Source organism: Pleurodeles waltl, chromosome 1_2 (genome assembly GCF_031143425.1).
Source record: "Pleurodeles waltl isolate 20211129_DDA chromosome 1_2, aPleWal1.hap1.20221129, whole genome shotgun sequence".
Lineage (NCBI taxonomy): Eukaryota > Metazoa > Chordata > Amphibia > Caudata > Salamandridae > Pleurodeles > Pleurodeles waltl.
In genome coordinates, this window is record NC_090437.1 from 622,391,673 (window position 1) to 622,417,403 (window position 25,731).

Consider the following 25,731-nt stretch of genomic DNA (forward strand, 5'->3'; position numbering starts at 1 on the left):
GCAAAAGTACTAGCTAATCGACTAAGCCAATTAATGACATTCCTGACCAGACCAAATCAATCAGGATTCGTCCCAGGCAGAGCCACATTGCATAACCTATGCACATTATTTGCAATACAACAAAGCATAGACTCTGAAACCCCTGCAGCAGCGGTCTTCTTAGCTGCCACGAAGGCCTTTGATTCCCTTGAATGGACCTATTTAATGGCCATACTGCGACATATGGGTTTCCCACCCCCTTTCAGAGCCTGGGTCGCACTGCTCTATTCTAACCTGTTAGGATGCGTGTAGATAAATGGCGAGCGCTCAGCACCCTTCCGCATAGCGAGCGGGACCAAGCAGGGCTGTCCCTGTCACCTTTGCTCTTCAGGCTTGCGATGGAGCCTCTTGCAGTCAAACATTGCCAGCACTACAATACATTTGTGATCCGTACACATATACTAATCTCATAATATGCAGATGACGTAACATTATATCTTAGAAACCTTATAAGATTTGGTCACATGTCCAGTATCCAAATAAACTGGGGGAAATCGCATATTTACCCACTGACTACAAACACACCCCGATTCAGCCTGGATTTTCCCTTACAATGGACTGACACAAATCTTCGATACCTGGGCATAGAGCTCACCCGAGGCAAGGAAGACCGAATGCAGTTAAACTATGGGGCAGCACTGGAAAATATACAGTCCAGTTTTACGCACTGGATCACCCTACCAGTATCGATGTCTGGTCATATCTTGCTAATGAAAATGGTCAGACTTCCCAAACTACTCTACTTATTCCTAAATATACCGTTCCCACCAACTGTACACTTTTTCAAATTGCTAAAAACACAAATGATCAGGCTGGCATGGGCTCGTAAGCAGCCGGGTTTGAAATGGGAAATCCTCATTCAACCATTAGCCAGATGGGGGCTTTGAAACCCCTGACCTGGAACTCTTCTACAATTGTGCGCAGGCATACTTAGCGCATTATTGGTACCGGCCTCCCCCATACATGCCACATCTGGCAATAGAGCAGGGTTACATGGCTCCGATCCCCCCACTCCACATCTCTAAGGTCTGACATGATAATTATCTCCGTCCAAGACTTTATGGTGGCCTGCATGCAAAGAGCCTGGCACAAATTAGTCAACTGGGCAGGAAGGAGCTTATTGTACTCACGGACATGCTACTGTTGAACCAGGGGGCCAGTTACATGCCAAATCACAGGTACAAAATTACTAAAGAAGCTTGGCTTCCTCACATGGGAAGACCTATATGAAGAAGGCCACTTCCAGGAGCTAAATACACTCCCAGTTGACATGTTGAAGACTCCACTCGATAATTTCCTGTTTATCTGTCTTAAACACAGCATTAGAGACATTACACCGAACTTCCCATCAGAACAACTCAGGGTGAACAGCTTTCACATATTGCTACCCACAACATTTAGTTTCAGTACTCTACCAATCTGTTCAGCAAGAACAGCCAATAACTAGTGGGGGATCATGGGAGGGATGGGATAGAGAACTGCAGATCCTACTGTCGGACAAACAATAGATATATTACTGCCAACAGACCAGAAGGATCATAGGAAGCAGGAGACTGAGAATCATACACTATAAATTCCTAGACAGGTTATACTATACGCCTATGAAGCTCCATAAATATGTCCCACGGACCAATTACAGTTGCGCAAGGTGGAGTGTGCAGGTTTCCTGCACCTGGCCTGGCTTTGTCCCCAGGTGCTGCAATTCTGGAAAGAAGTCAAAGGCATCCTATCCCTCTTGATTTCTATACTACTAATACTCACACTGCAGATAGCCCTGCTGGGTTACATGGGATAACTGGAGGTTGCACGCTGTGGATACACAGACTTAGGAATCCTGCTGGCAAAAAGGAGGGTGGCATGTAGGTGAGGAAGAGGATGGGCACCCAAATTCAAAGATTGGATATCTGACTTGAAATACTGTAAAGACCAGCTGGAGACTTATGTTGAGTTATTGCTTCCAAGCTCACGCCCTAGAGATAGATGGGGGCCACTAAACACATATCTGCTCTAGAATCCAGTGGGTATACCATCTACATCTACTTAAAGGGTCAACCCTGGGACCAACTGTGGAGCTCGAGGGGGAGGTTTGTATGCTTCCCCATGGCTGCGAGTCTGTGGGGATGAGCTCCACAGATAGAAATGAGAGAAGAGAAGCAAACCAAGACTCAATGGGAGAGTGGATAAACACTAACGTACAAGTTGCTTACCTTTGGTAACGAAATATCTGGTAGAGACATACTCTAGTTGCAGATTCCTTACCTTTGAATTTCCCCCAGGCGTCAGACTGGATCCGGAGCTTTTTCTTCAAACAATACCCTTGCGCGTCGGTAGATGGCATCGGTCGACTCCGCGGGCGTCGTTGTCGCCCTGATAACGCTGGGAGTAGTAAATAGATGCCGCCTTCGCACACTGACGTCAGTTTCTTTTAACGACTTTCCACGCCAAAGCGCAGAGACGCTAAGAACACTGAGATTGGTGCGCCAGAATTAAGGACCTGAAAGTGGAATCCCTGTCTCTAGAAATCAGTTCGCAAGCAGGGAGGATTGGTGGGCGGTAAGGAATCTGCAACTAGAATATGTCTCTATCAGATATTTTGTTACCGAAGGTAAGTAACTTGTACATATGATAGAGACTTCTAGTTGCAGATTCCTTACCTTAGAATAGATACCCAAGCAATGCCATCCTCGGTCGTGGGATAGGAACCAAGATCATACTACAAAGTCCTGCAGGACCGAACGACCAAAGTAGCCGTCCCGACGGACCTGACTGTCCAGGCAGTAATGTTTAGCAAACGTGTGCAGGGACGCCCATGCAGCTGCCAGGCAGAAATCCAGGACAGGAACTCCAGGACAGGAACTCCACGTGCTAACGCAGTGGAAGCAGCAGTTGCTCTGATAGAATGAGCATGCAAGCCCTCAGGGGGTTGCTTCTTGGCCAAAGCGTAGCACATTTTGATGCAAAGAAGCACCCATCGAGAGATGGTATGCTTTTGCACAGCCTTCCCTTTTTTCGCACCCACATACCTAACAAAGAGTTGATCGTCAACCTGGAAATCTTTAGTACTTTTAAGAAAGAACATCTACGCTCTTTTTGGGTCCAGATGGTGGAGTCTCTCCTCCTCATGAGAAGGATATGGGGGTTCGTAGAAATTAGGCAGGGTGATCGACTGGCCTACATGAAAAGGCATAACCACCTTTGGAAGGAAGGAAGCCTTAGTGCGCAACACCACTTTGTCAGGGTGCACTGACAAGTATGGAGGTTTAGATGAAAGGGCTTGAACCTCACTCACCCTGCGAGCAGTGGTGATGGCAACAAGAAAGACAGTTTTGAAGGTGAGGAGCCGCAAGGGCCAATTGTGTATAGGCTCAAAGGGAGTACACATTAAATAAGTAAGGACAAGATTGATGTCCCACTGATGCATTATAAATGAAGTGGGAGGAAATAAATGGGTGAGGCCTTTTAGGAATCTACTCACAATAGGAGATTTAAAAAGTGAGGGCTGATCAGGTAACCTAAGGAAGGCCAAAATGGCAGATAAATACCATATAAGGGGGGCCAAAGAAAGAATGAACAGAAGAACCTCAGATAGAGGGGCAGAGAAGGGATCAACAGATTTGTTGGTGCACCATGTCACAAATGTATTTCAACGACAGGCGTATACAGTTTTGGTTGAAGGATGCCTGGCTGCCAAGATAACACTGCAGACTTTGGGTGGAAGCTCAAAAGTCTTCAACTGTCGCCGCTCAATCTCCACGCATGAAGGCGGAGGTTGGACAGGTTCGGGTGAAGAACCGTCCCCTGTTGCTGCGACAGACGATCAGCCCAAAGAGGCAGTCTGAGTGGAGGATCAATGGACATGCTCAATTGCTCTGGATACCAGACTCTCCGGAGCCACCAACATGACTTGGGTCCAGTAGTTCCTGATCTTCTTGAGAACTCTGGGCAGAAGTGGTATAGGCGGAAAGGTGGAAAGGAGGCCGGAGTTCCATTTGAGACTAAAAGCGTCTCCGAGCGAGTGCCACCTTGGAAACTCCAATGTGCAAAACAGCTGACATTGCGGGTTCTCTGCGGAGGCGAACAGATCTAACCAAAGCTCTCCCCACTGCTGAAAGAGACCTTGTGCCACCAACGGATGGAGACACCATTTGTGAACAGCTGTGCATCGAAGACTGTGTTCATCCGCTCTGGCGCTGAGGGAACAGCCAGATGTTGAATCATCAGGGTAATGCCCTGATGTTCCAGCCATGTCCATAGGCGTAGTGCCTCCTGACAAAGGGTCCAGGACCCTACTCTGCCCTGTTTGTTGCAGTAGGGTCCTGGACATGCACGGCGGTAGTATTGTCTGTGAACACCTGAACTACCTTCCCTTTGAGAGAGGGAAGAAATGCTTTCAACGCAAGCCTGATCGCCCGGAGCTCCAGAAGATTGATATGGAGCCCAGACTACGCCGGAGACCAGAGGCCTTTGATCTCCGCCTCTCCCATGCGGCCGCCCCAACCAAGAGTGACGCATCTGTCACTATAAAGGAGATCTGGTTGGAGAAGGGAGAGGGATCTGCTGTGGACCCAATGCGGATTTGAAAGCCACCACTGCAGGGCTTTCACAGTCCCCTCTGAGATCTGGACCATGTCGGAGAGACTCCCCTGATGCTGCGCCCACTGGAACTTCAAGTCCCACTGCAGAGCCCGCATATGCCATCTGGCATGTGTTACTAGCAGGATGCAGGAGGCCATGAGGCCCAGCAGCCTCAGAGTCAGTCTCACCAAAACCCAAGACTGAGGCCGAAAGATCAGAGTCATAGCCTGAATGTCTTGGACTCGCTTTTTGGGAGGATAAGCCCAAAACTGCACTGTATCCAGAACAGCTCTGATGAAAGGGAGCATCTGAGAGGGAGTCAGGTGTGACTTTGGCACGTTTAAGGTGGTAGACGACTTTCTGGGGCGAGTCCGCCTTCAACAGCCAGTCGCCAAGGTAGGGGAAGACTGACACCCCTAACCTGCACAGATCAGCTGCAACCACCACCATCAATTTCGTGAACACCAAAGGGGCGTTGATAAGGCCAAAGGGGAGCACGGTAAACTGATAGTGCTCGTGACCTACCACAAATAGTAAGTAACGTCTGTGGGCAGGCAGGATGGGGATGTGGAAATAAGCATCCTGCAAGTCCAACGCTACCATCCAGTCTCCGGGGCCCAAGGCTGACAGAACCTGACCCAGGGTGAGCATTTTGAATTTCTCCTTCTTGAGGAAGTAGTTCAGGTCCCGAAGGTCTAGGATGGATGTAAGCCCTTGTCTTTTTTCTGCACCAGAAGGCAGCGGGAATAACAACCAAGACCTACTTTGGGCACAGGGACCTTTTCTATAGCTCCCTTGCCCAAAAAAGCTGTGACTTCCTGGCAGAGAAGTGCCAAATGATCCTCTGGAAGGTGACTGAAGGATGGAGGCATGGCTGGTGGAGCAGATTTGAAAGGGAAGGAGTAGCCCTTTCGAACGATCTGCACAACCTACCTGGCCGTAGTGATGGATTCCCAGTGGGGCAGGTGATGACGAATCCTGACGTCAACTGGATGGGAGTGAGGGGCCGGACTAGGAGGGTTTGGAGGCTGCAGCGGGGGCAGAGGTGGACTGGACAGACCTCTGGTTCCCTGTCCCACGCTCACGTGGGATTCCGCGTCACCGGCCACGCAGAGGCTGGACAGCATGGGTGGCACAGTGGCTGAGTAGAGGACGCAACAGGGAGCCCCTTCCGTGACCATGAAAGGGGCAAAAAGCAGACTGCAGGAGGCGAGGGGCAGAGGAAAGACCAAGGGACCAAGCCGTAGCCCGGGAATCCTTGAATCTCTCTCCTCATTTGTTTTTTCCTGACTCGAGAGCACATATGAGCATTATCTCTTCCTGCACTTTCCCTTTTCTATTTTTTAATCTTGGCATGAACCTTCTTGCTGATCTAATAAAATTGATGTTGACTTACTAGGTTTTGAGCCAATTTTACCCTTATTTTGCTCTCCTATCCTACCTGTACCTGCAGGTTGTGAATGACCACGGCACAGATACATTGGGAAAAAGATCTCTGGTTAAGAGCCCCCTCCATAGGGGGCCCCGTCAGACACTGCAGCGCCAGTCTGACGAGGAGCATGCCCAATGATGAAGCATGACATCCTATTTGATGTGTGAGGGCTTTTGCTTCTAACAGAAGAGTTTCCCTGTGTTTCGTTTTTTCTTGTTGGAACAGTGTACCTTATATTTGTTGCATAGGTTATATCCGGGAGGTTGTACACTGGACCATTAATCTCCCTGTCCTCTTTTTTAAAATTACTGTATAGGCCTCTTCAGTAAGAGTCGTGTCCCCTCTTGCTCCAATGAGAGTGATACGAAACACCTTCTTTTCAACTTCTTGATGAAAGAGATGTATTAGGATGGCTTTTCATTTATTCCACTGATACCCACCAGGGACTTATCTGGCAATCGGGTCTGCTAAGGTCGGCTGTGAGAAGTGGGTTGTGAGGATTGTGGTGTATTATATGTTTTGGTTATGTGACCTCACTGTGTAATACACCCACAAAACCATCCTGGGTCTAGTCAGGCTCATTTGGAAAACCTCTAACTCAACCCTGGGTAGTTGGGGCTTCGAGCAACAAAGCTTAAATAAAGGAGCTAGTGTGAATCATTTAGATGCACCAGACAACAGAATAAGAATGTCAGACAACACAAACGAAATCCAACACCAATTTATAAAAATAGATGATATTTTTATGGATTTTTAGACACAAGCAACAAATCACACCAGAGGGTCTCGGAGATATAGATCTTTGAGTTATACTTAAATCTCAGCGGTTAGTCCAAAACATAAACAAGCATTGGTAACCTTAACGTTTGGAAACATTTTCCGAGTTTTGAAGAGTTTTTTTTGCCTGCTGTGGCCCGGGCTTGGTTGCCAACTCTGACATGAGAAGGTCAGGAGGACCAGTAAGGAGTAACTGGTCATTGACCTGTTCACCAAAGAAGTCTCAAGTCCAGTTCCACATTTTACACAAGGATCACCATAGACTTCAATGGAGTGGTCCTAATGCTGAGGATACAGGATGCTGAAAAATGCTCTGGGTGCTATGCAGTCTACAGGGGCCTATCTGGAGTTATTCCAGTTATGACTGGACTACTGGTCTCTGGTCACAGCAGGTCCATCAGTGTCATTTGGTATGGGATAATGTCTGTGTTGGTCAACCAATTTGCACTCTGTTGACTCTCCCGGATCCAACGGACTTGGGTGCAACCTTTGAGTGCCAAGGAGTGGTCTTCTTGACTGCACATTGGTGGTCAGCAGTGAATCTGGGAAAGTTGCTATCTACAAGCCAGAACGGGCTACTTCAGCTTTGATGGCACTGGTGCTGAAACTGGGAGTCAGCCGACTGTCTCTTGGAGTTCACCCTTTCTATCTGGGGCTCAGGAGCAACTTTTCCATAAGTCAGGAACCTCAGGCACATCCAGTCTTTTCTAGCCCATGGCGCAGCAGGTGTCCAGCAGTTGATGCAGTCTCTCTAGCCAGGTCCAAGGGTCAGCAGGGCAATCTCTCATTGGTCCTCTCTGCAATCCAGATGTGATATGAGGTTCAGGGTGCCATATTTAAGCTCAGAACGTGTGCTCGGGGAAAGAAGCAGTCACTAGCCAATCAGCTGCCAGTTTCCTCACACCCTATGATGACTTTCGGTTATGTGTGGCATTTTAGCAATCCCAGAATGCACTATTCTGCTCACTCCATGATGTTTAAACCCTAATAGGTACGGCTACCTGTGGGCTACCCACCCACAGAAAAAACTGTTTGGCAACTATTTTTCCTTCTCTGTCCCTGCCGTCAGTCGATCTACCTCTCTCGAGTGCGGCTGTCGTCTGCCAATCAAAGGCAGTTTCTCCTTTGAAGCTCATTTTTTGGGCCAACACCTTGTGTGATATGCTTCCTGCGAGGGGGGAAGGTAACATCTACCTCTGTGGCAGACCTCAAAATTGTTTCTGTACTTGGCAGTTGTTTGAACTAGTTAGGGGGCAGAAGGCTGCTTGTTGGCCAGCTTGGTCACCTGAAAAACTGGGCAACAGAGAGGCAACTTCTAGAAGCTGCCTTTCCATAAAAGTGAAACTAAATTTGACTTGGGAATCAAGCCATGTTTAATGTCACAATTAATCTGATACCTTGAAGTACCCATTTTAGTAGTCTCATTCAGAAGTTATCAGAGCTGAGATGTCAGCCTGTAACTTTAAACTTGCCAATAGGACTACTAGCATTTCACTGTAAAGACGACAGTTTGGGAATTTTACTACTAGTACCTGAGAGAGATGGCTCGAAAATGCAACTCTCATGGAGTGCTCAATACAAGAGTAATAATTGGTACTTGAGAAGCAAGCAATGGAAACAGGGATGCCAGCCAATCAAAGCGTTGTAAAGAGGCAATGATCCATGAAGGTTCAAACACAGGACTGACAAAGTGGGACACACATAGGAAGCAGGCAAATGAGACTGACAAGTAATGGAATGCAATGAACAGGCTCTGAGCTCCTCTATGTTCTTGGTAAGCCACAATGTGTCGCGCAAAACGCTGTCTAGTTGGCTCGACCTAAAAGGAGAAACTTTCCTAGGTCTTACAGCATCTTATGTTTGCCGTTTCTTAGCCGAAGGTGATGTCTGCGGTAAAAAGGCACATTTTTATTCACCTACTGGATGCCCGTGATTTTCTTCAACAGTATGATAAAGATGCTGCCAGGAACTCACTGGACTTGAGTCACAAGTAACATGCAGCAATGTGATAAAAGTGTTTCTTAACTTTCTCTATTTACACGCCCGGCTGAGGGAGGCGCGTCCCAGGCTAGTGTAAACAAGGCTTTTTGAGACGCCCCATCTTTTGTTCCAAACTACAGTGACAGTGAAGAAATCGGTGTTGGAAACATCCTTTGGTATAAAATTACTCATGGACAATCAGGTATTTGTGAAGCAGGAAGCACCGCCATTCAGGAAGTGGCCTTGCCTGGATCACTCTGATTCAAGGGCGTAGAGAAGCCCGCCTGTGTCAGCTTAAGCAGGGGTGGCCCCCGGGTTTTTTTCGGCCCATCCTTCATCTCTGGCTTGCAGGCCGTTGCAAGGCAGAAGGAACGGCCTATACATTTTAGAAGAATGAATCCCAGTGAAATGCGGGAAGGGGTGGAGGACTTCAAGAAAGCTTCAAATTGTGAGAGAATGGAAAATAAATGTTTTGAATATAAAATAAAAGAGTGGCAAATACAATGAAAAGCTTGACGGAAAGGAAGACGAATGCAAATAAGAAACTAAAGAAGGAAAGTTAAAACGAAACAGGTTGAACGTAGCCACTAAAGGAGAATGGGAGGAAGCAGAAACGGATGAAAAGGGAAAAAGAATGGAAGGGGGAGAGAATTAAACTTGGACAAAGGAGTAGCAAGAAGAAAAAAGGAATAAACAAAGAAATAAAAACGGGAGGATAAAAATAAATGAAAGCAGAAAATAGAACAAAGTAATGGAAAGAAAAAATAAAAGATGGGTGAAAGAATGGTGGAAGGAAAGAAAAAAGGATGAGCAAATATGAGGAATTCAGTTAGAAAGAGGGATAAGAGAAGGGGCACATGAAGGACAGGAGGATGAGAAGAAAAGAAGGAACAGGGATGTGAGAATGGAACTAAGGAAAAAAGATAGCAGGAAGGAATATTAAAAATGAATATAAACAAGGACAAAAAGTTCGAAAGACACATGAGAGAACAATGAACAGAACAGAAGAAAGATGGAAAAACAGAATGAGAGGAGAAAGAAAAGCCAGAAATAAATAAAAAGAAAGTAGGAAAGAAAGATAGAGAGGAAAAAAGGAAAAAGGAAATCAAAGAAAGAAGTAAACGCTGGTAGCACATTTTTTGGCCACGTTGTATTCAAATTATGGTGTGAAATGCATAAGTATGAAGCTTTTTCCTATGGGTAACAATTTACTGACTTCTTAATAGAAAGTGTCAGGATCGCTCTCTTTGCTACGACATTTCTTTCCCTGTGGCTCAAAGTGGGGGTATCTCATTTTTCTGGCTACAGCCTTGCTCTGATTTGTGAGGAGCGGGCCTCTGTTGGCTTGGACCTGCACTGTTTGAACAAAGAGGATCTCTGAAAAAGGAGGGCCTTTTACTGTCAGAAGAACTATGGTCCTCTGTCAGTGGTATTAGAGATCCTATGTCTGAGTGCTCCGCTTTCCTCTTTGCCAGAAAGGCTTATACACATCTTTACCCAGCCAGAACATACATTCTTCTAAAAGTCACTATCAAGGAGTGGTAATAACAGAACTCATCACAATATGGAAGGAGCTGGAGAAACATGTCTGACTATCCTTTCGACGTAGACTGCACAGGGAGGGCAATAGGGCAGGGCACATGCTGGAAGGACTTGTGAAAAAACACAGCTTATGCCCAGCCAATTCTGTCCGTTAGGGATTACACAGGAAGGTATGTCTAACTTGTTTGTGGATACCTGATGGGTTTATACACAACCTATGCAGCCGGATAACCCGACGATTGCTGTCTATGTTGGGGCACAGAGCGTGCTGAGATGGAAGCCCCAGTGGCTAAGTAGCAAACCCTTATGCAATACATTCCCTTAAGACTGCTAAGGCACCGTGGGGAGATGGACTGTAGGAGGCTGGCCTGGTTTGTAGTGGGTGCCAAGGGGTACTTACACTCTGCACCAGGTCCAGGTATCCCTTATTAGTGTAGAAGAGGTGTTCTAGCAGCTTAGGCTGATAGAAAAGGTAGCTATAGCAGAGCAGCTTAGGCTGAACTAGGAGACATGCAAAGCTCCCACTATTCCACTGGTGTCATATGCACAATATAATAAGAAAACACAATACACAGATATACTAAAAATAAAGGTACTTTATTTTTATGACAATATGCCAAAAGTATATCAGTGAGTACCCTCAGTATGAGGATAGCAAATATACACAAGATATATGTCCACAATACCAAAAATATGCAGTAATAGCAATAGAAAGCAATGCAAGCAATGTACAGTCACAATAGATTGCAATGAGAGCACATAGGTATAGGGGCAACACAAACCATATACTCCAAAAGTGGAATGCGAACCACAAATGGACCCCAAACCTATGTGAGCTTGTAGAGGGTCGCTGGGACTGTAAGAAAACAGTGAGGGTTAGAAAAATAGCCCACCCCAAGACCCTGAAATGTAGGTGTAAAGTGCACCTAAGTTCCCCAGAGAGCACAGAAGTCATGATAGGGGAATTCTGCAAGGAAGACCAACACCAGCAATGCAACAACAATGGATTTCCAGACGAGAGTACCTGTGGAACAAGGGGACCAAGTCCAAGAGTCACACTCAAGTCGTGAGTGGGCAGATGCCCAAGAAATGCCAACTGAGGGTGCAAAGAAGCTGCCACCGGATGGTAGAAGCTGTGGATTCTGCAAGAACGAAGAGGACTAGGAACTTCCCCTTTGGAGGATGGATGTCCCACGTCGTGAAGAAGCTTGCAGAGGTGTTCCCATGCAGAAAGACCGCAAACAAGCCTTGCTAGCTGCAAGGGTTGCGGTTAGGGTTTTTGGATGCTGCTGTGGCCCAGGAGGGACCAGGATGTCGCCAATTGCGTGAGGAGACAGAGGGGGCGCCCAGCAAGACAAGGAGCCCTCTCAGAAGCAGGCAGCACCCGCAGAAGTGCCGGAACAGGCACTACGAAGAAGAGTGAACCGGAGCTCCCCCGAAGTCACAAAAGAAGGTCCCACGACGCCAGAGGACAACTCAGGAGGTCGTGCACTGCAGGTTAGAGTGTCGGGGACCCAGGCTTGGCTGTGCACAAAGGAAATCCTGGAAGAGTGCACAGGAGCCGGAGCAGCTGCAAATCACGCGGTACCCAGCAATGCAGTCTAGCGTGGTGAGGCAAGGACTTACCTCCACCAAACATGGACTGAAGAGTCACTGGACTGTGGGAGTCACTTGGACAGAGTTGCTGAGTTCTAGGGACCACGCTCGTCGTGCTGAGAGGGGACCCAGAGGACCGGTGATGCAGTCTTTTGGTGCCTGTGGTTGCAGGGGGAAGATTCCGTCGACCCACAGGAGATTTCTTCGGAGCTTCTAGTGCAGAGAGGAGGCAGACTACCCCCACAGCATGCAACACCAGGAAAACAGTCGAGAAGGTGGCCGGATCAGCGATACAAGGTTGCAGTAGTCGTCTTTGCTACTTTGTTGCTGTTTTGCAGGCTTCCAGAGCAGTCAGCGGTCAATTCCTTAGCAGAAGGTGAAGAGAGAGATGCAGAGGAACTCTGATGAGCTCTTGCATTCGTTATCTAAAGAATTCCCCAAAGCAGAGACCCTAAATAGCCAGAAAAGGAGGTTTGGCTACTTAGGAAGGAGGATAGGCTAGCAACACAGGTAAGAGCCTATCAGAAGGAGTCTCTGACGTCACCTGCTGGCCCTGGCCATTCAGAGCAGTCCAGTGTGCCAGCAGCACCTCTGTTTCCAAGATGGCAGAGGTCTGGAGCACACTGGAGGAGCTCTGGGCATCTCCCAGGGGAGGTGCAGGTCAGGGGAGTGGTCACTCCCCTTTCCTTTGTCCAGTTTCGCGCCAGAGCAGGGCTGGGGGATCCCTGAACCGGTGTAGACTGGCTTATGCAGGGATGGGCACCATCTGTGCCCATAAAAGCATTTCCAGAGGCTGGGGGAGGCTACTCCTCCCCAGCCCTGACACCTTTTTCCAAAGGGAGAGGGTGTAACACCCTCTCTCTGAGGAAGTCCTTTGTTCTGCCTTCCTGGGCCAAGCCTGGCTGGACCCCAGGAGGGCAGAAACCTGTCTGAGGGGGTGGCAGCAGCAGCAGCTGCAGTGAAACCCCGGGAAAGGTAGTTTGGCAGTACCCGGGTCTGTGCTAGAGACTCGAGGGATCATGTTACATGGCCATGTTCGGAGTTACCATTGTTACGCTGTACATAGGTAGTGACCTATGTACAGTGCACACGTGTAATGGTGTCCCCGCACTCACAAAGTCCGGGGAATTTGCCCTCAACAATGTGGGGGCACCTTGGCTAGTGCCAGGGTACCCACACACTAAGTAACTTAGCACCCAACCTTTACTAGGTAAAGGTTAGACATATAGGTGACTTATAAGTTACTTAAGTGCAGTGGTAAATGGCTGTGAAATAACGTGGACGTTATTTCACTCAAGTGCAGTGGTAAATGGCTGTGAAATAACGTGGACGTTATTTCACTCAGGCTGCAGTGGCAGGCCTGTGTAAGAATTGTCAGAGCTCCCTATGGGTGGCAAAAGAAATGCTGCAGTCCACAGGGATCTCCTGGAACCCCAATACCCTGGGTACCTCAGTACCATATACTAGGGAATTATAAAGGTGTTCCAGTATGCCAATGTGAATTGGTGAAATTGGTCACTAGCCTGTTAGTGACAATTTGCAAAGAGAGAGCATAACCACTGAGGTTCTGGTTAGCAGAGCCTCAGTGAGACAGTTAGGCATCACACAGGGAACACATACATGTAGGCCACAAACTTATGAGCACTGGGGTCCTGGCTAGCAGGGTCCCAGTGACACATAGCAAACATACTGAAAACATAGGGTTTTTACTATGAGCACTGGGCCCTGGCTAGCAGGATCCCAGTGAGACAGTGAAAACACCCTGAGATACACGCACAAACAGGCCAAAAGTGGGGGTAACAAGGCTAGAAAGAGGCTACTTTCTCACATGGACTCCCAGCTGAGTTGTATAGAGCCTTTCCTGGAACTCTGGCAGATACATTTCTGCCCGTTTTTGAGGTGGCATAAGAGAGGGGAGGCCTGCCGGATTCCATGAGGTAGGTCCTTATCATCTGGTGATGAAACCAGGAAAGGACCTTTTAGAGGTCGCCTCCTATCGTCCACTTTCAATGTTGAACATGGATCTAAAATACTTAGCCAGGTTCTGGTGGTACGTCTCCTGATGTTCCTCCTGAAAATGGTGCATGTGGACCAGTCGGGGTTCATCCCACGAGGAATGCACTCTGTAATCTATGCCGCCTGGCTCATGTGATGCATGCCCGCTGTGTGGAAAGGGACCAATACTTTCTGGATATAGAACAGGCCATTGAGTCGGTCAGTTGGGCATATCTCTGGACAGTTCTAGAAACCACAAGGGTGCACCCCAAATATATCAGCTGGATTCAGATTCGGAAAATGCTCCTGATGGCATGAGTGAGGACTGCACGACGTGTCAGACAGGCTGCCCCTTTGAGGAGGTGTGCAGCAGGGGTACCCTTTGTCTCCCCTGCTGTTTGCCCTGATGATGGAGCCAATGGCATGTCAACTACACAAGGTGGTCTAATGGTGTGGGAAACCTGGTGGGCCGAACGATCCATGTAGTGACACTGTATGCAGATGATGCAATGATATATCTCCATTGGAGTAATCTGTGTGTCCCGATCTTACTAAGCGCCATGCGGGAGTTTGGGGAGATCTCCGCACTTCATGTAAATACCTATATGTGTGCCCTCTTTCCACTAGGGCAATTGAGGGGAGTAGATCAAAATATCCTGCCGACAACAGGGCTGAAGTGGGAAACAGGGAGTGTCTGATACCTGGGATTACGAACAGCCCGCAGGGTGCAACAATGTCATGATTTGAACTTGGGAAGAGTCACTGAGAACCTCTGTTCATCTATACAATTTTGGGATATGCTCAAGCTCTCCCTGATAGGAAAAGTAGTGCTGATCAAAGTGATAGTGCTAACACGCCGTTTTGTACATACTTCGGGCACCATGTATACAATCCCCTACTGGATGTCTTGGGAGCCGAACTGTCCCCTAGTGGAGCTCTTGTGGGCAGGGAAAAGGTGTGGGATTAGCCACATTAAAACTGGAATGTCATAAAGGGGGTATGGAGGTTTCTGATCTTGAGCTCTACTACCTGGTGGATGAGCTCCAGCATGCTATTCATTGGCTAGATGAGGGAGGGACTTGGGAGAAGTCCTTACTTGTCAGGACCCACGATGACCATGACCTAGGGATGCTACTGATGAGCGGCAAGAGAATCCCTACGACTACAAAATATGTGATCCAACAGGTATGTCAGATGTTGGAGAGGGTGGTTCAGGGGGTCGTGTGCAAGGTGCTGTTTCAATTTCTGGATGTTGAGACGTTTCACAATGATTGCCCAGACTATTGCAACCAATCATTGACGAGATGGCAGCTGTAGGATGTTGACAGATCTTTACCCTGCAGCAAGGTTTATCAGTATGCTGGAAGCGTTCACAACATTTGTGTTGGAAACAGTCCAATTTCTGCCATACACTAAGATTGCTCCTCTAGCACAGGAACTATGGCCCGCCTTTTCTAAGGCCCCTGTGCCAACACAAATGCTGGTTACAAGGCTATCCCTGGAGAAACTGGGTGGTGGAGTGCTATTTAGGGCACCTTAGCAAATTAGGAAATGCCTCAGAGAAAGGCAATCCACATATTTCTGAAACCTTAGATATGCAGAGAGAATCTTGAGAACGAAGAAGCAGAAGGAGGGCCTACAATGCCACCATCTTCTTCTCTCCTCATCTCGGGAAAACCCCTGTTAAAAGAGAATGGAAAAAGGGGCTTATAGCAAAAAAAAGATGGGGGTTGTTAAAAAATTGCCCAGATAGATCAATGAGAAAAGAAGCACTGGGGCTCTGGTCTTGGCCATGTGCTATAGCATCACCTGAACACATGCAGCATTACACATTAGCCTAGCATCAGTTCTTCTTAAAAAAAAACTATGCTGTAAAACGTTGGTCCAATTCTTGCCAAATCATAAGGAAAATACATTGAGTATGAAAGAAAGGTGAAAGGATGTATCAGCAAACTATACCAGCAGGCATGCGTATTCTACTTCCTTCCTAAACAGTTTAAGAGAGTTCCCCTGAAACCGTCAGGAAAAAAAGAGCTTACAGAACAACTTTAAAAAAAGACTTGCTTCCTACCAGAAAAAAAGCTCATGTGTCACTTCTTCCAGAAAGCTTTTTTCCTGTATAGAGAAGGTACAACAATGTGGGTTTGCAATAACAGCCCCTCTCCTTGGGCTAAGATTTTATTTTAGCAGCATAGGTGACCTTGAAATCAAGTGTTAGTAAAAGGACTAGGACTGTGTCTATGATGCAGTGAAAACTTAATTATCTAACAAGCACTGGCAAATGTAATAATCGTCGCCTTTTGTTAAGGGAAGGTTTTTTGATAAGGGAAGTGTTTGAGATGGTTTGGATGTCATAATGTGTTAACCCCAGCTGCTCTAGAAATGAAATTCCAGAATGAATTAATCTTGGACTACAACAATATGGAAACCGCAAGTATGGCTCCTTTGCACACTGCATTAGCAGAGTTAAGCAGTATCCTTAATGAAGAGTGTTATGAGAAGATTAAATTTGAGGTGCATGTGGTTAATTTACGAGGCATGTACAACAAAATATTGCATAGTGGATACTTTAGAAAAGAAGAGTCAGTATGTCGTGGATCTTTAGAAAAGCATATACAAGAACACGCCTTTGCTGTCTGAACAAAAAAAAAAAAAAAGCAACATGATTCATTACAGCAAAGTAAAACTAAATATGTTTGAGGGTGTGTGGTAAACAGCACGATATTCTTAGACAGGCTAAACACATCTAAGCAGCGCACTTGTCATATAAACAAAGAAGCCATAAATCAGCAATTAAAATGTGGATATGCCAGTATAGTAGATGCACCGAAGAAAACACATGTTGAAAGTGCAATCTAACAAAAAGATTACTTGATGCCATCACCAAAACCTTATGGGAATACAATTGGAATAATGTCCCTATCCTTGAAATGGCATGGGTTTGATAGATTCCATCCAGCCAATGACAAAGCATGAAAGCCAGCGACTGAAGGGGTTTGATCCAAAGGCCACTCTCTCGTTGTACTTCTTGTACATTTTATAAAAGTAATAACAATAGGTTATATAGACAAATAAAGCTGACTTTAGCTAGACCTAAAAGGTAAACTGAAAATAAATAGCTAGCCCAAATAACCCAGCCAGGTGAAGTTGCAAAAGATAAAAAGAAATCTTGAATTAAATAAGAACAGATAATGTTCTCAACTTTGGCTCAAAAAGACTATCTATCAAGGGATTCACCTGTGGCACGCTACAGTCATTAACTGTTACTTGGCAGTGCTGTAGGAATTAGGAAAGAATGAGAATCATTGATTCAGTGATTGGAAATACCGTAGCCAGTAAGACTAAGGAGAAAGACGTGTCCATTCTAAATTCGGTAGTCACTTTTAGGTATATGAAAAACCCACAATGTAATCAAAGAACGATTTTGGTGCCACATTCAGATGAGCTATAGTAAGATGAAAGTAATATTAACAAAGCAGTAGGTGTTTCGTTCATATAGTTTATGCAGATTCATGTCAATGAACACACATTTTAATTATTATAATTATATATATATATATACACACACACACACATATCCACTGGAAAAAACAAAGGGTAAAGTGACGTTACAGTTAGGTGAAACTTTCACTGACAACGTAACATTTTAAACTCAATTACCTGAAGTATCGCCAACCCGTGCCCTAAAGTAACTATAACTCGCCCCCCTGCCATGCCACCAATGCATCTGAAGTGAATGCTACAATTTCCTCAATAGCCATTCCTTACCTCTGCTCCTGAATACTTGTCAGTCTTCATCACAAGTTCGTCCAGTGAAATGTCACTGCTTACTGGCATCGAGCGAAGCTGAAGGCTAAAAATTTCTCTTCGGGTGGGTTCGTCGGGTAGTGGCACGTAGATGATTCTGTCAATTCGCCCAGGACGCATCAAGGCCTGAAATAACAGCACTGCATGTCAAAAAGTTTACAACCCACAAGGGGTCAAAGTGAATGAAAATGGACTACTACTTTCAATGCAATGACAGTGTTTCATAGGCTTACAAGGGCAGCATAAACTGAACACATATATTATGTTAAAATTCGTAATAGAGACTCCCTTCCATTTTCCAGGGAAACGTCAAAAAGTCTGTGAAACATTTTGTCAATGCTTAAGACAAAAAAAATGGCACACAAAATTAACAATATAAACATGATTTCATCTCTTTGACCTATTGCAAACATTTAAATGAAACGCCCAATATTTCTACAGATGTTTAGTCGATTTCTAGTTCAACTCTTTTAATTCATATTTAGAAGAAGGCAGCATTCTCTCAGCTGGAGAGTGGCATGAAGGAAGCTACAGTATGACGTCTCTCAGTCACTGGGGATAGATTTTTTTCTGGCACGGGTTGGTAGAGCATGCACCCTTGCTTTGGATTCCCCAAAGAAAACCTCGATTATTTTTAGTCTCAGCACACACAACAATCATGTTAGAGCCTGCTTGGAAATTAACTGAGATCCGGAGCTTGCCTTCGTGGTCCAGAGAGCCACATGAAGCGTTCCCCTCCCTTTACGAGCGTGAGCTCTCGAGGCTTTTGAGGGCTGCAGGAAAGGCCTTCAATACCAGTTACCTGCACACGGAGAGTTGCCTATTGGCATCTCCGGTTAAAAATGAGCTGCCAGTTGGGTCTCTCTATCTATCCTTGTGGGACGTGAATGTCGCATTAATGTGTACACTATGTATTCGTATCAAGGTGAGTATGAAACGTGTGCTATTCTTGACTGTTAAAGCATAATAATCCACTCTGCATACCCTGTGTGTGAATGGTTCGCAAGATGGCGTGTGGAGGAAGACTGTCAAACAGCAATCTGAATTGCAGGACTCCTCCAAAACATTCCTGAGGTCCTCTGAAATGAAACAGACTCTATGATGTGAAACATAGGAGACAAAGGGCCCTGTTGAAGGAGTAGGGAAAATCACTGGCCCCTTCCTACTTCAGTTGTCCCCAGAGGTGTCATACTCAATAGGATGTGACACAACTTAGTGAGGTAGCATCTCCCTTTTTTGTGCCTTTGTTTTGGGTTTCTCTGACAAGAGCTCCAAGAACCATGCATTCTTCCAAGCAAGCCTGGAAGACAGACTGTGGCTTGACGAGTCTGGAACCAATTCACAAAAGGGCAAGAACTGAGTAAAACCAGTCTCAAAGTTGGGCATAGGAATACAGTTTCTGTCTGCAACATGAGTGTAAGTATGGGGCATCGTTCCAGGAACTGTAGAGAGATCAGTGGCGAGGCAACACCTGGCAAGGTGCTGGAGAAACATTTTTGAGACTTCTGAGATCCTGAGCTGGTGTCACTGGCAGACAAACAGCCTGATTACTGAACATAACCTAAAGGCCAAGGGTTCTGGTGGAAATGCTGAGGACCAGGCACAAGATGATACTGTCCTTGCTGTTATCAAAGAGAAGTATGGGAGGTAACCTCTCTAGAGAAGCATGATGGTTGAAGAAGATCCAGACCAAATGCTTGGAAGAAGAGGAGCTACCAAAGGGAGTATTTGACTGACACTATAACATTCACTGCAAAATTCAGGGGCCAGATTTGTGATATGCGAAACCGTCATGAAATTACATGTCTCTGCTGTTCTTAAACTAGGCCTCAAGTCTAGACCCTTGCCTCTGGCCTTTGAGTTTGGTGGTGCTGCCAATGCGAACTGAAGCTCTAAAACACCCCTTAGCTGTGTTCAATATTACCTCTTAGCTGGAATTAACTGTGCTTAAGGAACCCCATTGTGGTGGAATCCCAGAGAGCCTAACAAGTTTTGTGTCCAATGTCCCAAAACCTCACAGAACTTTCACAACCAAACCAGGATCAGAGGTCTTCCATGACTGCAATACTATTAGTCTGAGGTACTGCAAGGTGCTCCTCTCAAACATGGCCCTTCACCACCGAGGCCAGGAATTCCTGGAGTGTGAGCTCGAGGGAACAACTGTAGTCCCTTGTTAAATTCCATTTTACATACAGATGCAGCCTCTGTAAGACCATCCTGCTGGAGAAGGGGCTCTCTCTTTGGGCGGTAGTGACTGTGCTGATTGAGATTTTGCACTCAGCCACAACGCTCCTCCCTCCAACACAACCTCACTTAGAAGGGGACACATTGTGCACCGATAGAGGGGAAGCAATGGGAGATGTGGCAAGGGAACAAGTGGCACAATAGCAGAGCACCCGTGCTGAGTCATCGGCAGCAATAGTTACAAGGTAGAAGTTACTGCAAACTGAGTATGGCCAAGCAGGGCAACCCACTAGTGAATTAGCACAACCTCTGACTTAACACCTCAGTTACTGACCTTCCTCAAAGCTGGTCCCCTCCCACTTTAAAGTGCACAGATTGTCTAAGCCAGCCATTACAGTACCACAGGAGCACACTATCTGTCAAACCATTCTGAATAATGTTTTAGTGCTATTTTCTCCATATGCCTGGTATTTAGCTATGTAAACAGAATAAAGTGCATTACTTTAGTCTAAGATAAAAGCACTGGTTGGGCATTGAATTTATTCAACATTATTCTGCATTATTAAGTACAGAGGCTTTAGACCACACTACCTCCCATAGTATGATTTGGACTGCTTTATTACACTACTGTGAGAGGGTATATTTTTTATTGATTTTTGTAATTTTATGTAGCGGGAACAAGACCCAAAAGGGTATCTGGACACTTTATATGAGAATATTTACTATGGCATAAAGGCAGTTTAAAAATGAACAGTTTCATAGGTCACAAAGTAAAACAACGTACATAGTTACATCAGTTTAAACAAGTGCTATAACATGTGCTATGTAGATAAGTGATGACTGTAAACCAAAAGACAGAAACCAAATAAGAGAAGAAAGCGGGTGGCCATTTATACTTCAAACATGGTCTCCAAGATTCAAAGATGGAGGTTGCAGATTAGCAGTTTAAATATTGCCAGGGAAACAGGGTCCCTCAAGGTGACCTTCATGTGACCCATGATAAAAGCAGTGCAGGGAAGGACAAGCTATCAGACCCCACATTGGAACAACCCAAAACCAATCCACTCACACAGGACCACCTTCCAGCGCACCTCCAAAGTGATCAATCTGGATTCCTCTCTGGCAGCAAAGAAAGAGCTTAAACGTGTCCCAGTAGTGACTGCAGACAACCCAAGCTACATTTGGATCCAACCAGCCAGTCAGGCAGCTCCCAGCATCCGACAGCCTTCACATCCAATGTCCCAGAGCATCGCGAGCAGGGGAGTGTCTTAAATGGGGCAATGAATTCCACAGTGTCCCAAACTGCTGTGGTGACTAACAAGGGGCACAAGTGACAGCAAATTGCCCACCACATCTGCATACCATAGTCACCTCTTTGTTCTGTTTTTTTGGAATCGCCACATATGGTACCACATACTCCAGTATCTCATCAAGAGTGGTAAATTCTTCCCCAATTCAGACTTACATTGAGGGCTGAGAGATTATTGCTCCTGCGTGGGTTGTCCCAGAGGCATGGGGTGAGTTTGTTTCTGGGTTGCAGAAATGTAATATGAATGTTGCAGGAGTCAGGTGCTAAAGGGGTGTACTTGGTGTTATGATTTGGGTGTAGCAATAGGAGGACCCCAGGATAGGAGCAGCAAATGGAACCAACCAATACAACTGGAGGCCAGTAAATCCTGTTTGCCCTCTATCCTCTAAACCATTTCCTCCTCCAATCAGTCCATTTTAGAAATAACACACTCTAATATGTTTGGTAATGACTTGACCATTGATAGGTGCTTGTTTCAGAACTGCTGTCATGGGAAAATGATCTGCATTATTGAATACAACTGGCCGTGTAGGGCGGCTGTGTTAACTGTGAAGACAACTAGGAATCGAGTGGATGGGCTTGTTGTTGATTTCTTTTTTCTAAGATCACAAGTTCCTATGTGTATGACGCATGCCCATCTGGTATCAGAGTTCCCTAGGAGGCCATGAGCCATCTGTTGTACAATGAAACATTTTCACAAAGCACAGTCTGAAGCAGTATTAGTATATGTGAAGTCACAAAGGTTAGTATCTCATTCAAGAGCAGTCTAGAAACCATTTCACTTTAGGATCCCTTGGCACCAACCCCAACATGATAAGAACCTGTTTGAGCTCTGTTGGAGGGGAGTGGTGGGTTGCTGCAGGACTGTTGAAGAGGAGATTGATTGATTGAGTGATTTATGGGGATTCTCGAGTAGCACCCCTGCTTTTACCAAACAATTTAGGCAATACTTGGTAGGCTCTGGCTGGATGGCAAGGGTCACATTTCCTTTATGTGAGAGCATGTGGTGCTGTTTAATCAATTGTCTTCTGTCATTAGCCTTTGATCCTGCTGATCAAAGGTAATTTGGAGATCCAATGGCCTGTTGGAAATATTTCTAGAGTGTGGCTAGTTTGATATATCTTGGGATATGTGGACTACCACTACCGGTTTACACTCTTGTTATGATTACAGCATTCATCCCAAAAACATTTCTACACAGGAAAGGAGTTATACAGGAAGGGTGTCAGTGGAATTCCTGTTTGGTTTAATCTTTTTTTTGGTCTGGTTTGGCCAGCACCTGGGAAACAATTCCTCTTGGTGGCTTCAAGAAAAGAGCAAACTGAAGTTCTGAATTTTCCTTTTACCAGAATGGGTCATACTGCTTGTGGGCATCTGATCCCACATCCTTTTCCTAGATGGACTTTACTTCACATTAGGGTAGGCCCAAGAAAGATATGGCTTATTACATTGATGAAGGTTCCTATTGTTCATTTCCATACAACAAGAATCTTCCTCCTTAACCTTTGGTGGCCCTAAGGGGCAGGTGCCACTGCTGTGGGATGGATCTATCTCAGTTAGTCTCTGTGGAGTACAGCCTCCATCTGGCAGTCATGTAAGAATGATTGTCCTCTTGGGCATGTAAACATGTTGGTTGACAATCAACACAAAAGTTGATGATTTACTGGAAAACCTTGATTCCAGCTTATGAACTTGCCTTGTCCAGTCCTCCAATGGTATGGACTTTTAAAAGATAGCAACATACAGTTGACAGTAAATAGGAAAGGTCATTGTACTGCATTCATCTGAGCTTATATATCATTTATATACCATAAAGAAGCTTGATGCTATAAAGAGAAATCTACACTGTTAACTGGTGCCATTTCAAGCCCCTAGGGTGACCACTGGTTATTTATTTTAAATCCATACCCTCTCTCCACAGATTTAACAAACTATAATAGAAAGATGAAGATGATGCAGAATTCCTTCTTTTCCAATGAAACGTTGACAATGAAATCTAAGTGCCATACCGTTTAAAGAATACATGACCACATGCAATCAATACTAAAACAACACGCTGTCCCACCTTTTTGCCCTTCTGGTTGTGGAGAAAAGGCCTTCACATCTGTATGTGCGGAATGAGTCAATGCGATTTCCTTAGAGCTGGCTCCCCTTTGCAACGAGTGTAATGGTAGGGTCCCTAGCCCCATTTAAAAGTATAGTCCCACCCACTCTCTTCTGAGCTTACCATAGAGGCACAGGGAAGCGTAACGCAGAATTGTTTTGCTATATTAGGATGCATCTGGTCCTGGACAAAGGGTTACCTAGGAGCAGCCTAGGAAGTGAATTGCACCTCTACAGTCCAATTTTTTTTGCAGCGGCCGCAAAACCTAACAAAAAAAGGCATTCACAAAAAGGTATCACTTCCCTCAACACCTAAGATCCTGAAAATAGTCTTAGTTCTCCAGACTTCTGGCATAACCTTCAGCTTTCTCCAAGAGTCACCATAACACCTCAAGCAGACAGCGGCATCAATGCCTTATACTTCTACTGCAGAGTCATCCCTTAGCCCTAGCCCAGCCTGGCCCCTTAATTGACAAATATCTGGAAGCAATTTATTTTGCCAGAGATCAATGTAGGTCATTTAAAATGTGAACTGCAGCTGATTCAACAGCACTTATTTAGAGAATGTACTAATGACAAGCAGCTGGCGAAACCACTCATCATCAAGATGGCTGTCTCACAGGTTCTCGCCATGTTCGTAGTCTCCAAATGAAAACACCTTATTTCTGCAGCTCTGTCAAAACAACAGCACTTTGACCCTAGGTATAAAGTGTGGTTAAGACAGTTTCTAACATTAACACCTTTGTGATTCAGCTATACAAACAAACAAAAGCAACATGGCAAACTGTGGCCCTGTATAACGTCTTCTTTTATCGCCATTTTACCTCCACTGCAGCAGTCCTGGTATCAAGAGACCTAGTTGTACTGAAACACTGCCCAGGGCCGTCAGCCAACAATACTTTCCCAGCCTGGTCACCCCAGTGAAAGTTGTGCCGACAAAATTGTCGGAAAGGGCCTTCCTTCCTGAAAAGCACTGATCAGGCGAACACCCTTCCGAGTGTTTCCTTAAAAAGACTGTTATGGTGGAAAAACGGAGCCTGCCTGGTAAGACATGTCCTGTTGTTAGGATGCATGACGCGAAAGGACTCTGTGCACCTAAACTTCTTCCTATAAGCTACACCTTCATCCAAAACCTGCTTTTCAAGTTGTTGGGGACCTACTGCTTGTAAAATTAACTTCTAACCTAAGAACCTAAATGTTTCATATGAACCTCCAGATTTTAAAATGTTCTGCAGGATCATTTCAGTGTGTTGCAAGCAAAACATGGCATCATTCTGCAACTTCACGGGTTCCTTTGCAATGAATGTTGGTGGTTTCCAGCCAAATCTTTCATACAAAGCTGGAAGAGTCCACATCCTCTCTCTAGAGGGGAAATCCTCCCTTAGCATCCCGGGAATAACAGTTTGTCATGAAGCCACAGAAGTGTCTTGTGGAAAACACAGCCTATTTTAAGAAGTGAAATCCTCTTGAGGTGACTCGCAACATTCTCAGATCATTTGATGCTCCTGGCAAGGGCATCAGGAAGGACCAGACTGGCCATGTATCCCAACGGTCATTTCCTGGGAGATTAGAGCCATTGGAGCTTTAGGAGACTTGACATTTTAGTGCCAAGAAAACAACACAGGTTTACTCACATCAAACCAAGAAACACAGCTTAGTAAGAGAGCACCTGGGGGGGAGGAGGTTTTACATGCGGAAGAGACAGGTGTGGAAATTGTATGTCAACTCGGCCTCTTACCTTCCCTTGCTGAAAACAAATAATGCAAATGAACTGGTTAATTGTAAGGTTAAGTCATTAGGCCTTCAAAACTATGATTAAGAGCTGTAACAATAAATTATTAGTTATTGCAAAATTATCTTCCTTATCATAAACACTGACATTCTAAAACAAGTGTTCGGGAGCTTAAGAAACAACAGTTCTGGAAAAACAGATTTCTTTCAGTTTGCACAACTAGCTCCTGAGGGCAGCATAGACAGCCTTATAATTTGGCAGGATCACCATTGACACAACTTCAGAACCAGGCCTCTGAAAGAGGGCGTGGAATCAAAATCCTAGCAACGTCCTTTGGACACTGCTGGTGAGACTGGTCTCCTTGTTGTGATTGCTCTTCTGAGTCAACCGACCACACAACCGACCAACTGTTTAGATTTTAGATCAGGGTCATGGAGCACTCCTGTGTCTAACAGAGGTAACCTTCTTACTAAACTATTTGTTATTAACAAAGTTGCTTTTACCAGAGTGATACGATACTCCTGCCCATTGATGCAAGACTGATTACATTCATTCTCTTCTCACTCCTGTAAGAGACTATTAAAGGTTACAGTGATTGCAGTGATCTGATTCTCTGGCTAAGATACCAGGTTTTCCTTCTCAATCATCCTGAGATTACAA

The 25,731-nt window shown here is 45.5% G+C and overlaps 1 protein-coding gene across 1 annotated transcript in view; it reads right to left on the reverse strand.

Moving 5' to 3' along the window:
* AFG2A (AFG2 AAA ATPase homolog A) overlaps window positions 1–25,731 on the reverse strand; it is a 1,603,044-nt gene that overhangs the window by 183,356 nt on the left and 1,393,957 nt on the right. The window contains exon 15 of the mRNA XM_069242390.1: window positions 17,705–17,869. Coding sequence (XP_069098491.1) covers window positions 17,705–17,869 — 165 coding nt within the window. The remainder of the gene's footprint in view (window positions 1–17,704; window positions 17,870–25,731) is intronic.